The sequence below is a fragment of the Zeus faber genome (genome assembly GCF_960531495.2).
Source record: "Zeus faber genome assembly, chromosome: 2".
Lineage (NCBI taxonomy): Eukaryota > Metazoa > Chordata > Actinopteri > Zeiformes > Zeidae > Zeus > Zeus faber.
Genome location: NC_137189.1, coordinates 45,668,961 through 45,683,642, shown reverse-complemented (window position 1 = coordinate 45,683,642; position 14,682 = coordinate 45,668,961). Strand labels below are relative to the sequence as shown.

The window sequence follows — 14,682 nt, the reverse complement described above, 5'->3', positions numbered from 1 at the left end:
CTTTCAGATCCGCTTTGGAGCCACTTCCAGAGGTCACCGCTGTGCAGGCAGCAGGCATGCCACAATGGAGTGGGAGACCAACAAAAACGTGTCGTCCGCAACAGCGTTGACTCCAGTGACTTTGGAAAACCATTCTGGCCCAAAACAAACCTCCCTCCCTCCCTCCCTCCCCCCGTGCCCTCTTTACCTTCGATGGCGATGACGTGCTCCCGGATCTGGCTCTGCAGCAGCGGCTCCTCCACCCGCTCCAGCAGCTCGTAGATGGAGTAGATGTTGGGGTGGACCGACTCGAACCTCTGGATCTCGGCTCGGATCGCGGCCGAATTGGCCAGGTGCTGCTGGTAATTCATCGTTGTTGGTGCTGGTCTCTCCCGCGTTTCTCGGCGGCTCGGCCGGCGTAAAAATCCAAGTGAACTCGCAGGGAGACAAAACCACACTATAATGAGGAGCTGGTGTGGCTTGGATGCTGAGCGCGGCGTCTCCCGGTCCTCAGCCCCGAAGGAGTGACAGATGCGCGGCCGTCCAGGCGCGGCTCCCCCATATCCTTACTCTGGTCAAAATGGGACCGCTCCGCGGTTCTTTTTTTTTTATTATTATTATTCTCTCGGCGTCGGCAATAAAGGCCGGTCGGCGCGTCCTGTCATATCTCAACGCGCTTCGGAGGAGACGAGGACAAGAGGAAAGAAAAAAAAAAAAGGGCCCCCTTCACTAGCTAGCTCCCCGGCTAGCTGCTGCTGCTAACCAGCGGGGGGAAAGCAAAAGTCCGGGGAAGTCTCTCTGCGGAGCGGGTCGTTATTTACACGGAGATGCGAAATTACCGCTCATTTTTAATTAACCCGCCTCCCCGCCCCACCCCCGATTAAAAACAGAAAAGGAAAGAAAAGCCAAACCACGGATTAAAAGCCGGGTTAACAGTGAGCAACCCGCTGTGCTCGGCTGGCTGCCTCCCCTCACACCGCGAACAAAACACCGCGAGCGGGTCCTAAGGTGGCCCCGAACTGCGGAGCCGCAACGGCGCAGTCCGCCCCGCCTCCCCCGCAGCCACAACACAGACTGGATGTGTGCCGCCCCGAAAACGGGCCCGGGCGCAAACACGGGGATCCGACGCAAGGTTCCGCCCGCCCGCAGTCGCCGGTGGCTCGGTGGCCTGAGATCATCGGCTTCGCGGTTCCAGTGGCTCAAAGTGAAGCGGGCGAACAATGCGGTGAAACAATTTTCTTGTGAATGCCAATAAAAATTGGTATTAACAATGAGTAACAATCGAAATGACACCTAGTGTTGTTAATAAATATCAATAATTACAATAACAATAATAAGAATATATATATATATATATATATATATATATTAGAGATATATTAGAAAACACATTCTACACGCTACATTTATTTATGAGAATTATATAAGTTTTGCCCTCAATTTAAATTTTGGGTTATCATTATAGCGCGATCATTCCCCAAATAACGAAAAGCTAATGAATCATATACTTCTAAAATGACTCATAGTGATCCTGAATATGTATGCTTGTCTGATTCGCTTAAATTACTTTCTCTTATACAGTGTTCGTACTGTGTGCGTTCATTACTGACCGACGTTTTAAGATAATAAATGAGAGCGCTCAGCTGCCCTGGCAGGGTCCTCCCTCCCATCCAAGAAGCTGCTCGCCGCAGGGAAGCCCTTCCCCGTGCATCTCATTTCTTCGGTTTGTTTTATTGGAAAATCAGTTTTATACATTTGTGCCGAAGGGCCACACGAACAAGGGAAAAAAAAATTAATCTGCCATTTGAAAACACAATTTGGGTTCAGAGATGAAAATTCCGAAAATATTTTCAGAATTCTGACTTTTATTCTCAAAATAAATTCACATGTCAATTTTTTTTTCTTATGCGGAACAATCCTATCCCATACTTTACGTTTGCAATCGGACACCTCTACGTTATGAATAACCATATCCATTTACCACTGCCGTTGAAACCGAATAACAACCGACGATACAAGACTCTATAATTGTGTTGATGCAAACAGTATCCACTTTCTACATGTACATACTGCGGGGTTGATCGCCAAAGCCATAGGCCTATTTAAAAATCCCCCCCAAAAAGCTTGCTCTTTCTTTTATAAAGCACTAAGCAGTCTTACAACAGAGCATTGTTTTTTTGTACGTTTTACATTGCACCCAATGGCTCAATTCCAGAGGCGGAAAACTCCAGGTTCAGAAAGTCAAGGTCCAGCCGCGCACTGATCCAGGTGACTCCACTCATCAGTTGACGCCAATTAGCAGATGGTTGACTCGAAATCCACTTCCAAACATCAGAACTGTAACTTTCTGAACCTCGGTAGTGCACCTCCGGCTCAATTGACATTCAAGCAGTGTCGTTTTTGAAAGGCGAAGGACGATCGCTCCACAAATCTCCAGCCCCGTGGCCGTCAGAGCGTCGGTACGGCCTCTCCGTCGACCAGAAGACGGTGCACGATGCCGCCCTTCATCCTCCCGCTGCTGGTGGCGGTGATGCAGCACTCGTGCTCCCCCAGCGTGAAATGTGTCTCCGTGCCGTCGTCCACGAACTCGCCCTGTCGACAGTTTTAAACAGAGGTGAACGGAACTGAAAGCCGGGGTCCCGTATCTTTCCAAAGTCAGCGATTTGGTGTCGTTTCACAGTCTACAAAATGTGGTTTCTCACTGGATCTACGAGTACAGTATGGCATCCTAATATACGGTTTAGTGTGTCTGCAACTGTAGCATGCATCGAATATTTTGTGAAGCAGCACTAGGATGACCTTCAGTCGCGACGGGTTGAAGGTCACTAGCCCTAGTTCACCATCTACTGTTGTTGTTTCTTGTTTTAGCCTCCAGTCCTGTTGGAGACTCTTGGAAAACACAACTGACAAGGTATTTTTTTGGGAGGGGAAATATAATTAAACTATATGTGACCTTCAGATGTCCAAAATGTTCCCAAATTATATATATATTTTTTTACCAACAGATCAAGAATTTGACCCCAAGCATCTTGTCATCAACATATCTTTAACTTTAAATACAGCATATCACCGACATCCGTAGCACGGAGAAATAAGTGTTTTTTTAAATTTCAAGTGCGGTTTTATTCATGAAGGGGTCAGTCGCTGCCCGGCGCTCACATTCACTGAAACCAGCGCGGCTGTAACTGGTCACAAAAATGAGGGATTTGTTATTTGCATGCTGTACGTGGCGATTTTGCGGAGATGCAGAGATTTTTGACAATCGGCGATCGTCCTCGACCGGCCGCAGCTTACGCCGACGGTGTCGTCGCGTTGTGCTTACCGTCGTCTCCGTCTTCTGTCCGTTGCACCACACGTCCATCGTGTCCTTTTCTGTCGGGGGTTAACGGTTGAAGGGACAGTTTTAACTCTCGAACCCGAATCAGGGGGGAAAACAGAACGTTTGAGGTGAATCATTTGGGGTCGGTGATATTTAATCGGCAAAAAGGCTGTTTTCGATTGTTAATTCTACTCACTACACACTACTCACGCCCCATTTCAAATTGTGAAATTGTCATTGTTGCTATAGAGGGCTGAGGACACCTGTGCCCCACCAGATGTCTGCAGTTGCATGACCGAAAATAAACTGTGCACAAAACCCCTCACTTGAGTAGATTCTGCGGCAGAGCTCGTCTGAATTCCTAGCCTCTAAAACACCCGGGCTATTTTTAAAACCCGCGGGAACCACACACGGTGCTGGAAAGTCGAAACCCCTCTCCGACAGGTGGACCGACCCCCCCCCCCTCCCCCCCTGCGGAGTCTCACCCAGCACAATCCGGCAGTCCTGCCCATCCACCTTCAGCAGCCAGGTCTTAGTGATCTTGGCCCTGTCGTGGACGAACTTCTCCAGGCTCTTGCCGCCGACCTCCAGGGAGTACTCGTAGGCGAAGCCGCTGATGGCCTCGATGTTGACGGTGGCCCGGGTGTCCAGGCCTCCCACGGTGAAGGTTTCCCTCCCGACCAGCTTGAACATCCAGTCCTTCCTGACGACCTCCTGCCCCGGGAAACCGTGACGAGACGACACGAGACAAGACAGCCGGAGTCCGGGAGAGTGAGGGACATTTTTGGTTACTTTCTGGGGTGAGGGGGGTCAAATTAAGACCTACGGCACCTGTGGGGCCTATAGGAGTGTGGGGACATGAGACACCGGCATATTCAGGGGCGGAATATCAGAATTTTGTGAAAATTCTCCAGATCTCCGCAAACAGCGGGAGAAACTGAACCCCTTTGCCGTCTCGGCTCAGAGGGCACGCGCTTCCCCATAAATTGGTGTTCGCCGGGTACTAATGCGCTCTGGTGTTATTGGGGGAAGCGCCGGCAAGCAGACTGGACAGGTTAAAGCTGTCCATTGTTGCTTTTAGAGATAAAGACCAAAGCATGGTCGTCCACGGATTAAAGGCCTGCGTCGTTTTTCTGCCTCAACTCATATTGGAGGAATGGGTACATTTGTCTGGTCGAACAACTTTACCTTTCCGTTGACGTAAACAACGCGTTTCCCAGTGGTCGTCCCGTGAGCAAACTCAATCCTGTAAACACCGTCGCTCAGCGCCACGTCCCACATGCCGACTATGTCGCCGCACAGCATGGCCTCCGCCCTCCTGCGGAGGGCCCCTCTCCCACTCCCGGCCCGGGGGGGTGGGGGGGGCGGGGGGTCCTAGGCCACAGAAATCTCTAACGGCCGAGATGGACCCCGGGACCCCTTCCTTTCGACGCGGACCCTCGAAATGTCATCTTCGCGAAAGCGGCGAGCCTCGCATTGTTCCGGCCCCCGTCCTGGGCTCCGGGCTCAGCGGTGAGTGCATTACACTAAGAGGCTTACAGACACACTCGCCGGTTGTGCGCGCGTGTGTGTGTGTGTGTGTGTGTGTGTGTTACAGGTAATTACGCTAAGCTACGTGTCTCAGGACCGACCGAGACCAGCCACAGCGGGGGGCGGGGCAGGCACAGGCCCCGTTCACATCTGCCCCGACGACGTGCCGCGCTGGAAGGCCACGGAGCACACGACATTTCGGTCGGGTTCGAGCGCAACGTGAAGTTAATAATATTAGATTTAAAGTGACTAAATGTACCTCGGTGGCATAATTAGATTGCTGCAGCGGCAGAGGGAGCGGCGTATGAATGGTAATAACATCTCAAGGTTAATAAACAGCGTACAAAAATATCTCTGAGATCCCGGGGCAATTTCGGCGGGCCTCGTCACTTTTTCATTTCTTTTGCCTTTGATCGCCGCCCACTGATAATATCTGTAGACGGCGCGCTCGTCTGAAAATAAACACAACACGCCAAACGCCAAAAGTTTGGCCGTAATAAAACCCCCCCAAAAACCCCCAATGCTAATACATGGAATGTTAGGCACGCAATGTCTGAATGTATTAATGCACATATTAGAATATATTATCAGAAGTAATATTAGAGGAATATTATATAAAAGAATAAAAATGTGATCACTCATTCATGCTTCATGATAAATGCGGCGTTGATGGCCACTCACAGCAATGCTAGTGTGGAGCATCATGGAGTGTCTTGACAGATAGAATACGCCGGCAGCTTTAACCTCCATCAGACTCACCAGATGAACAGTTGGGACAAAGCCACTATTGTTCGCACTTCTACCGTGATATAATTGCCGTTTCGGCCACATCACAGTGGGCGTCGGGCGAGAACAATAGATCTGGCGGAACGGGGGCCACACGTGGCTTGATTTGCCGCGTAAAGCGGATGCCGCCGTTTGAACGCCGTCGCGACGTGTTGCGTTTACGCGTTCCCAAAATACTGAGATCCGTGACACACGATATCGGAGGGGTTCTGGAAATTAGGGGAAGTACGTCAGCCTTCCCAAGTTTGCGCTCCTTTCCACGTTCAACAGTCTTTAAATGATTTAACTCGTGTCTTTTAACGCGGCCCAGCTGCAGTGAGTTATCACACCTCTAAACGTTGAGGCTGCAATTTGGGGTTAGAGCGCCATCTAGGGGCCATAAGACATTCTCATAAGCTATTAATTTTATCCCATGCATTTTGCTTAAAAATTAAAATAATTCCAGGCAAACAAATGAATAAAAGAGAAATCCTAAAACAATTATGGTGACTTGATGCTACAAGGTAGAAACCACTATTTTTGTTTTATTTATACACGCATTATATGGTGAATATAAGAAGGAACAGAATTAACAAGACACACAATACAACCTGTCATTTCTTGTAATATCCCTCGCGCCTTGGCTCATCCGCTCGTCACATCGGACCGAACAACGCACACTGGGACCACGATGACACGATGATACGAGGTTATAAAGTGACCCACACCGAAGCCCGCTCAAATCACAGAGTCCTCAACTATACAATCCATGGAATAGCCTGAGGCTGAAAACTGAAGCGAAGTCAATAAGTTCCCTTTTGTGTTAGGTAGGTGAAAAAGATTATGGCATTTATAATAAAAGAAAAAAGTGACTAAAGATATAATTATACAACAGGAATGTGTAACATCCGCATGCTAAAGGAGGGTTTGGTGTTATAACAAAAAAAAAAAAAAAATACATTTGCGGTGCAGCTCTGTGTTCATAAAATTCACTCGCGATACATTCCACGCGGCGCATATTGCCATACATCCCTTCGGAACGCATGGGTTATGAGAGTAGCTATAACCTTAATGGTTTGAGCTACATGTGGCTAGCTACGATATTTCTTTGGTTTCCCAGGTTTCCGCCTAAACAACGGAGCTGAACGTGATAAATCCTGAAAATAAATCCTTTAGATTCCTATAACACTTCCTTTCCCACGGATATTGCCCGTACAGATAAAACGGCAGGTCCTACATTTTATTTAGTGGATACAATCAGGCGCATGATCGCGAAACCACGTCATTCGGGGTGGGATGCGAGACCGCAATGACGGCAAATTTCATATATACCCTTTATCATATATATATATATATATATATATATGATTTAGATTTTTTTTATCATTATTTTTTTTTTTTTTTTTTGAAAATGGTAGTGATGGAAGAATTTGACCGGAGAAGATGTCGCGTCTTAAAGATTTTCCCCGCCAGCTGACTTGATTTGGAAACGACCGGCGGCTGCGGCAGACCGAAGCGGAGGGAAATGAGCCGTCCGCCAAATGAGCGGCAGTCCAGGGTCGGCTTGTGAGCCGGCTGCCGACCGTTGAGCTCCAGGCGCCACGGCCGCCGCCGCATCCTGGTGCGTCTGACGGAGGCTGGTCTCGGCTGCCGCGTCGACGCATGCTGCATGGTTAGAGAAGGCAGCAGCGCTGCTTCTTCTTCTTGCCACTCGGCCCGTTTTTGTCCTTGCTCTCGGACATCTTCTTCTTCCGCACCTCCCGCATGAGGTCGAAGAACACCTGGGGTGGGGGTTAGGGTGGGGGTGGGGTGGGGTGGGGCGGAAACAGAGCTTTGCTACAACGAAAACAAAAAAAACAGCACGGCTCGCTTCGCAGGTGGGGGCGTTTTGTGGCTCACTATTTCCTACCATCATGTCAATGGTGAAAACAAATAACAGGCCAAAAAATAATACATATTTATATATATATATATATATATATATATATATATATATATATATATATATATATATATATATATATATATATATATATATATATATACACACACACACACACACACACACACAGATTTTAAAATAAAAAGACTTGAGAGAATAATCTGACCCCCCCCCCCCCCAAATTTTTTTTTACAATACTGTGATAAAGTTAAATGTCTTGACAGTAAAGTCATATCATTTTCCAATCGTCATAGACGGTTCCCGCCGCTCGAATCGAGGACTCCACCAGATTGGTCGTAACACCCATGATCAATATCCTCACATCGATAACCGAACACCAAAAATCCCCCAAAAAACCCAAAATACCGCCGAGCGCTCGAGGCGGAGGAGCCTCCCCGTACCTTGTCCACGTTGGCTCGCGTTTTGGCCGACGTCTCGACGTAGGGCACGCCCCACTGGGCGGCCCGGCCGGCGGCCTCGTCGGCGGACACGCGGCGCCGCTCCTCCAGGTCCGACTTGTTCCCCACCAGGAGCAGAGGGATCAGCTCCTCCTCCTTCACCCGCAGAATCTGCTCCCTGTGGCGGACACGCCCCCGTGTTGAAAACCCACGGTAAACCAAAATGTTCCAAGACTAAATCATTCAAAACACTCTGGGCTTTGTAGAAGTTCTACTTGAGAAAATGTGTGAAGCGGGCGGTGTACTTTTGAAGTCGCTTTCACTTTGTACTTTAAAAATAGGTTTTAAGCAATAGTTCGGTCGCGTCTCTCCTTCCCCGATGGGGTTAGGAACACACACACACACACACACACACACACACACACACACACACACACACACACACACACACACACACACACACACACACACACACACACACACAGTTGAAGTTAATAAAATGAGGTCCATCAGACAATGCTTACATCCTTACAATCTATACCAAAGTAGTAAAGTAGGATATTTATACCAAAGTAGTAAAGTAGGATATTTATACCAAAGTAGTAAAGTAGGATATTTATACCAAAGTAGGATATTTATACCAAAGTAGTAAAGTAGGATATTTATACCAAAGTAGTAAAGTAGGATATTTAGAAACGTGAAGAATGAGCCTCAATCTACTTGTATCAATTTGATCCAAAACTTTCTGATTCTAGTTGATAATTGGAGAAATATTTTCACTCATTCTCACGTTGAATACATTTAAAGTAATGGTTCTTTTCCTTAAATATCCCTTGAGTACTCCACCACTTTTGCTCCTGATAACTATGGAAACGTGTAGAAGAGGCAGGCCGGCGGCAGATCACGAGTGACATGAGGGAGCTTGTGTATCTATGAGCATTCAACTTTACGCAGCCGCACGTATATCTTTAAAGTCTTGTGGCTGGAGGAGAGGGGACACGGGTGACATCCCAACCGCGCCTTGGGTTTCCCTGATTATATCGAAATAGTTGATCTTTTTCGCATCGCTTGGCCAATTTTTATATATTTTTTTCATGTTTGGAAATGAGCAGCCGACGCGTCTCACTTGTACTTGTTAGTTTACTTTTTAAAGCTAGCGATCTAAAAACCACCAGCGAGCAAGCGGTAAGAGGAACGCTCCACAAAAACATTTAACCACCACAAATACACGCAATACAAGCCAGCGGATGTAGGAAGGTGTGAACTCAATTCACACCACGGAAACAGATTTATGAGCGGCGGGACTCAACTTGGCCCCCAGGAAGTCACCCCTCGTGGAACGGATTATTTGGTTAATGCTTGAAACATCTTTCGAAATGTTTATTAAAATACAACGGGAGTACCTTTAAAAAAAACAAACAAACAACGCCACAGATCCTGCCCGGGGAGAGCCCTACCTGAACTCGGCGGTGGCGGTGAAGGACTCATGCTCCGTGATGGAGAACACCAGCAGGAAGCCCTCGCCGCTGCGGAAGTAGTTATCCCTGATGGCGGCGTAGTCCTCCTGGCCCGCCGTGTCCAGGATGTCGATCTGGACCTCCTCCCCGTCCAGCACCACCTTCTTCCTGTAGCTGTCGGCCTTGGTGGGCTCGTAATCCTCGACGAACTGGGAGAGCGGGAGTCAGGGAGGGGAGTCTCTGGGGGGGGGGGGTTTCGCTCCTGTCCTAGGAGCTCGCAAAAACTAAAGCTACGAAAACGCGACACTGCTGTGGCAGCGGCAGCTCTGCCTCCGTGCAGCTCCCTAAGCTACTCCGCAATCCACCACGCATGTAAACAAGTAAAAGAAAGGTCATCTACGCAGGTGGAGCGGGATAAAAGCCGTGGATGGAGGTTCCACTTATCAGCCGCTGCCGAGGCACAGTAGCAGTGCACACACACACACACGTCGCCGATTGGGTGGAAGTCACTAAGTAAGTTAATATTTATTTGCATGGCACTTTTTTTATTTTATTTATTTTTTTATTTTAAACATACAGTCACAAAGTGCTTTGCTGGTCTGCTCCATTAGAGAAGCACAATTGAAGGAATATTAAAACCAGACTGAGTGGGCACAGGATAAGGAAATTGAATGAAAACAACGTCAAAAACACGTATAATAGCCTAACCCATATACATCAAGTCTATTCCCTTTATTCCTATTTTGTAGCCCCACTCTGCATTACCTTTGAGTAACTTCATTTTATTCTCTATTATTAGACTTACTTACTGCATTACGTTGTAGGAATCAGTTATTTAGTCAACTAGAAATTAGGTAGCTGTTGTGTTCAGTCTAGAACATATTGTGCATAACCTCCGGGTGCATTGCACTGACATTTTCACTGTATATACTGTATATGTATGAAGGTATTTACATGTATGAAGGTATGTATATGTATGTGACGAATAAACCTCCTGAATCTTGAATCCCGAGACACGGCAAGATGTGTTCAGACAGATACAAATGAAGAGGACCAAAACAAAAAAATTCCCTCAACTTCCCAATTTGAGCACAAGTCGTAAAAAGTGGGATCATAGTTACGGCCCCCCCACCCAAAAAAAGCGGCGTGGGTTCATGATCCGGGTCTCACCTCATCGTACATGAACTGGAGGGTGAGGGCGGACTTGCCGACACCGCCGCTGCCGACCATGATCACCTTGTGGAGCACCAGGGAGCTCTGGTTCTTGTTCTTGCCGGATGCCATGTCTCTGGTGTTAGTCAGCGGACAGGCACGTGGCTCTGGCTGTCCAATGTCACCCTTGAGATTCAGAGTGGATGCACGCATGCACACACACACACACACACACACACACACACACACACACACACACACACACACACACACACACACACACACACACACACACACACACACACACACACACGTCAAGGAAAAGCGGAAGTGGGCTGGACTCTTGGATATTTGGGAGCAAAAGCAGACGTTTTGAATTTGAAAAAAAAAACCCCACAAATACCAGGGGGGAAAAAGGGGGGGAGGGTGACGCATCCCGCTGACCGGTTCTCTTCACGATTCTGTCCCCCGCATTTTAATTTGCGCCTTGTATCTGATCGTGACCCCGCCCTGAGCGCTAAAGTCTGCTCGGCCGTGCAGGTCTTTCCCAGAAACGCTGCGATGGGAGGTGTGTGATCTTATGAGTCGTAGACCGATGCAATAAATGAAAACCGGGGAGGGGGGGGGGGGGGGGATACAAATCAAGTAAGAACCTGCTCTTCCCTCCGGCAGAAACAAACAAAAGAAAACTGAATCAAGAGTCACCGTAAAAGAACACGCTTCATGAAGGCCAATGGAAAAAAAAAAAAAAAAAAAAAGAAACAAAACACTTGTGAATGACCTTTGCAGCCTCTACAGTGCGGGCTGCGAAGGCAGGCGCCATGAGGGCCAGGCGCCATGAGGGCCAGGAGCCATGAGGGCCAGGAGCCATGAGGGCACAGCGCAGCAGTGAGGACAACAGGTTGACTGAAAGTGGTGACAATGACAACGCCTGTGATTTCCCCCGTTGAAACAAAACAGAGAAAACATGGCAACAAAAGACAAAAAAAAAAAAAAAAAAACGAGAACCGTGCAGCGGCCTGAAGAGGAACACGTTGGGCGGATGTAGAACTTCAAACACTTACCGGAAAAAAAAAAAAAAAAAATTGGCAATAAAATGTAAACGTGGACATTTATTTCAAAATGGAGACGTCGGGCGATGTACAGTAAGACCAAAGATTAACAATAAACATCTTTATCAACAACCCACTGTCAAAAATAGGAAATTGTGCATGTTTGCACAATACACACACACACACACATATTGTATATATACACACACAGACAAACATACATACATATACACACACACATACTGTATATATACACACACACACACAAACATACATACATATACACACACACATACTGTATATATACACACACACACATACATACATACATACATACATACATACATACATACATACATACATACATACATACATACTGTATATATACACACAAACATACATACATACATACATATACACACACATACTGTATATATAGACACACACAAACATACATACATACATACATATACACACACACACACACTGTATATATACACACAAACATACGTACATAGGCACATATACACACACATACTGTATATATACACAAACATACATATATACATACATACATATACACACACATACTATATATATACCCACACAAACATACATATACACACATACTGATACTGTATATACACACACAAACATACACACTGTATATATACACACACATACATACATATACTGTATATATATATAAATTAATACACACATTAGAGAGAGAGGAAGAGACACACACACACACACTAGATAGAATGTGTGTACCGAGGTGTGAAAACATAACTGTCACAACAATTGATCCAGGAGGTGACCAGGGGGTGACCAGGGGGTGACCAGGAGGGTGACCAGGGGGGTGACCAGAGGGGTGACCAGGAGGTGACCAGGGGGTGACCAGGAGGTGACCAGGGGGGTGACCAGGGGGGTGACCAGGGGGTGACCAGGGGGGTGACCAGGAGGTGACCAGGGGGTGACCAGGAGGTGACCAGGAGGGTGACCAGGGGGGTGACCAGAGGGGTGACCATGAGGTGACCAGGGGGGTGACCAGGAGGTGACCAGGAGGGTGACCAGGAGGTGACCAGGGGGGTGACCAGGAGGTGACCAGGGGTGACCAGGGGGTGACCAGGGGTGACCAGGAGGTGACCAGGGGGTGACCAGGGGGGTGACCAGGAGGTGACCAGGGGTGACCAGGGGGGACCAGGGGTGACCAGGGGGTGACCAGGGGGTGACCAGGGGGTGACCAGGAGGTGACCCCTTGACGCCACGTTCCCCTTCACACTCCGACAAAACGCGAGCGACCGGAAGAGAGAAGCCCCGCCCCCATCGATCGAGGAAACCGCCGATTGGACGCGGCCCGCCGGCGCGCGCGCGGCCATTGGCTGACGGAGCCGTCGCTCGAAAAAATAAATAAATAAATAAATAAATAAATAAATAAATAAATAAATAAAGACATTTTTTAAAAAAGGAAAAAGAACCGAAACATAAAAACACCGAAGGCCCAGCGAGGCGCCGCCCCCCCCGACGGCCCCCGGCACCGGGAGCGCACCGTACCTGCTGCGCCCGATCCGTCTCCGGAGGACGCGGCCGCCCTTCGCACGCACTCCGCCCAAACGACTCTCCAACTTTGGGAAGCTCGCGGGGCGCAGCTCGGCCCCGCCCCCCGCCCCCGCTCCCGTTCCCGTTCCCGTTCCCGTTCCCGTTCCCGTTCCCGTTCCCGTTCCCGTTCCCGTTCCCGCGGAGCGCCGAGGCGATGACCCGCCGGAAGTGACGCCTCCACGTTCCCGCGGCGAGGGGGGGGGGTGAAACGTGGACCCCCGCGGTTTTCTTTGTTCAGACGGAATTTGTGATTCTACGAGCGTAGAGCGTATGCGAGCGTGACGTAAAAAAAAAAAAAATGAATATAAAAAACAAACAAACCACAGGTATTTTAAGTCGAGCTTGGACGTGTCTCGGGTCCGAGGGTTTTGCCCCGAAATTCCGACTTGGAATTTCCCATTTACAGTTATTCTACAGTTGTTTACACACAGTTTACAGTTTACAGTGTTTTACTTAGTACTACTATGTACAGTAGTATAAAACATTGTGCAAATATATTTTACACAGACTACTACAGTAGTATAACACATTGTACAAATATATTTTACACAGACTGCTACAGTTGTATAAAACATTGTACAAATATATATTTACAACAGACTATTGTAAAGTAGTATAAAACATTGTGCAAATATATTTTAGAACAGACTACTACAGTAGTATAAAACATTGTACAAATATATTTTACACAGACTACTACAGTAGTATAAAACATTGTACAAATATATATTTACAACAGACAATTGTACATAGTAGTCGTAAGTCATAAGTATTACACTGAACATGCAAAATGAACAAGTCTCCTGATAAGACATTCATAGTAGTGTTTTCCATTCATAGTAATGTTTTACATTCAAAGTGCTGTTTGACATTCATAGTAATGTTTTACATTCAAAGTGCTGTTTGACATTCATAGTAATGTTTTACGTTCATAGTAATGTTTTACATTCATAGTAAGGTTTTACATTCATAGAAGTGTTTTACATCCAAAGTAGAGTTTTACATTCATAGTAATGTTTTACATTCAAAGTGCTGTTTGACATTCATAGTAATGTTTTACGTTCATAGTAATGTTTTACATTCATAGTAATGTTTTACATTCATAGAAGTGTTTTACATCCAAAGTAGAGTTTTACATTCATAGTAATGTTTTACATTCATAGTAATGTTTTACATTCATAGTAATGTTTTACGCTCATAGTAATGTTTTACATTCATAGTAATGTTTTACGTTCATAGTAATGTTTTACATTCATAGCAATGTTTTACATTCATAGTAGTGTTTTACAACCAAAGTAGAGTTTTAAATTCATAGAAGTGTTTTACGTTTATAGTAATGTTTTACATTGAGCACATCAGTGTTCAATTGGTTCTCAGAAATGTCTGTTCATATGATGGTGCGATGTGTCATTTCAACACAAAAATCCATTTTGATAAGACATAACATTGTTTTGAATGCAGAGTTTTATTTTATTTTATTTTGCAG

General features: G+C 46.7%; 3 protein-coding genes across 3 annotated transcripts in view; all 3 read right to left on the bottom strand.

Annotated features, from left to right (window-relative positions):
* The window catches only part of agap1 (ArfGAP with GTPase domain, ankyrin repeat and PH domain 1), a gene marked incomplete at its 5' end in the record, with an annotated part of 182,890 nt that extends 182,540 nt beyond the window's left edge, over nt 1-350 (bottom strand). The window contains one exon of the mRNA XM_079996865.1: nt 188-350. Within this exon, the coding sequence (XP_079852991.1) occupies nt 188-350 (163 nt within the window). The remainder of the gene's footprint in view (nt 1-187) is intronic.
* Nucleotides 351-2,427: 2,077 nt separating this feature from the next.
* On the bottom strand, nt 2,428-4,603 carry LOC307227504 (fas apoptotic inhibitory molecule 1-like; the record flags this gene model as incomplete). Its single annotated transcript, XM_079996851.1, has 4 exons — nt 2,428-2,571; nt 3,302-3,351; nt 3,784-4,012; nt 4,487-4,603. The coding sequence occupies 4 exons, from the start codon at nt 4,601-4,603 to the stop codon at nt 2,428-2,430; spliced, it is 540 nt and encodes a 179-aa protein (XP_079852977.1).
* A 1,515-nt stretch (nt 4,604-6,118) lies between these two features.
* Nucleotides 6,119-13,257, bottom strand: LOC307244173 (ras-related protein ralB-A-like). Its single transcript, XM_080019256.1, has 5 exons — nt 13,152-13,257; nt 10,561-10,728; nt 9,391-9,599; nt 7,937-8,111; nt 6,119-7,374 (listed from the first exon to the last, which is right to left on the bottom strand). The coding sequence occupies exons 2-5, from the start codon at nt 10,672-10,674 to the stop codon at nt 7,267-7,269; spliced, it is 606 nt and encodes a 201-aa protein (XP_079875382.1). The 5' UTR covers nt 10,675-10,728; nt 13,152-13,257; the 3' UTR covers nt 6,119-7,266.
* Nucleotides 13,258-14,682: the final 1,425 nt, after the last annotated feature.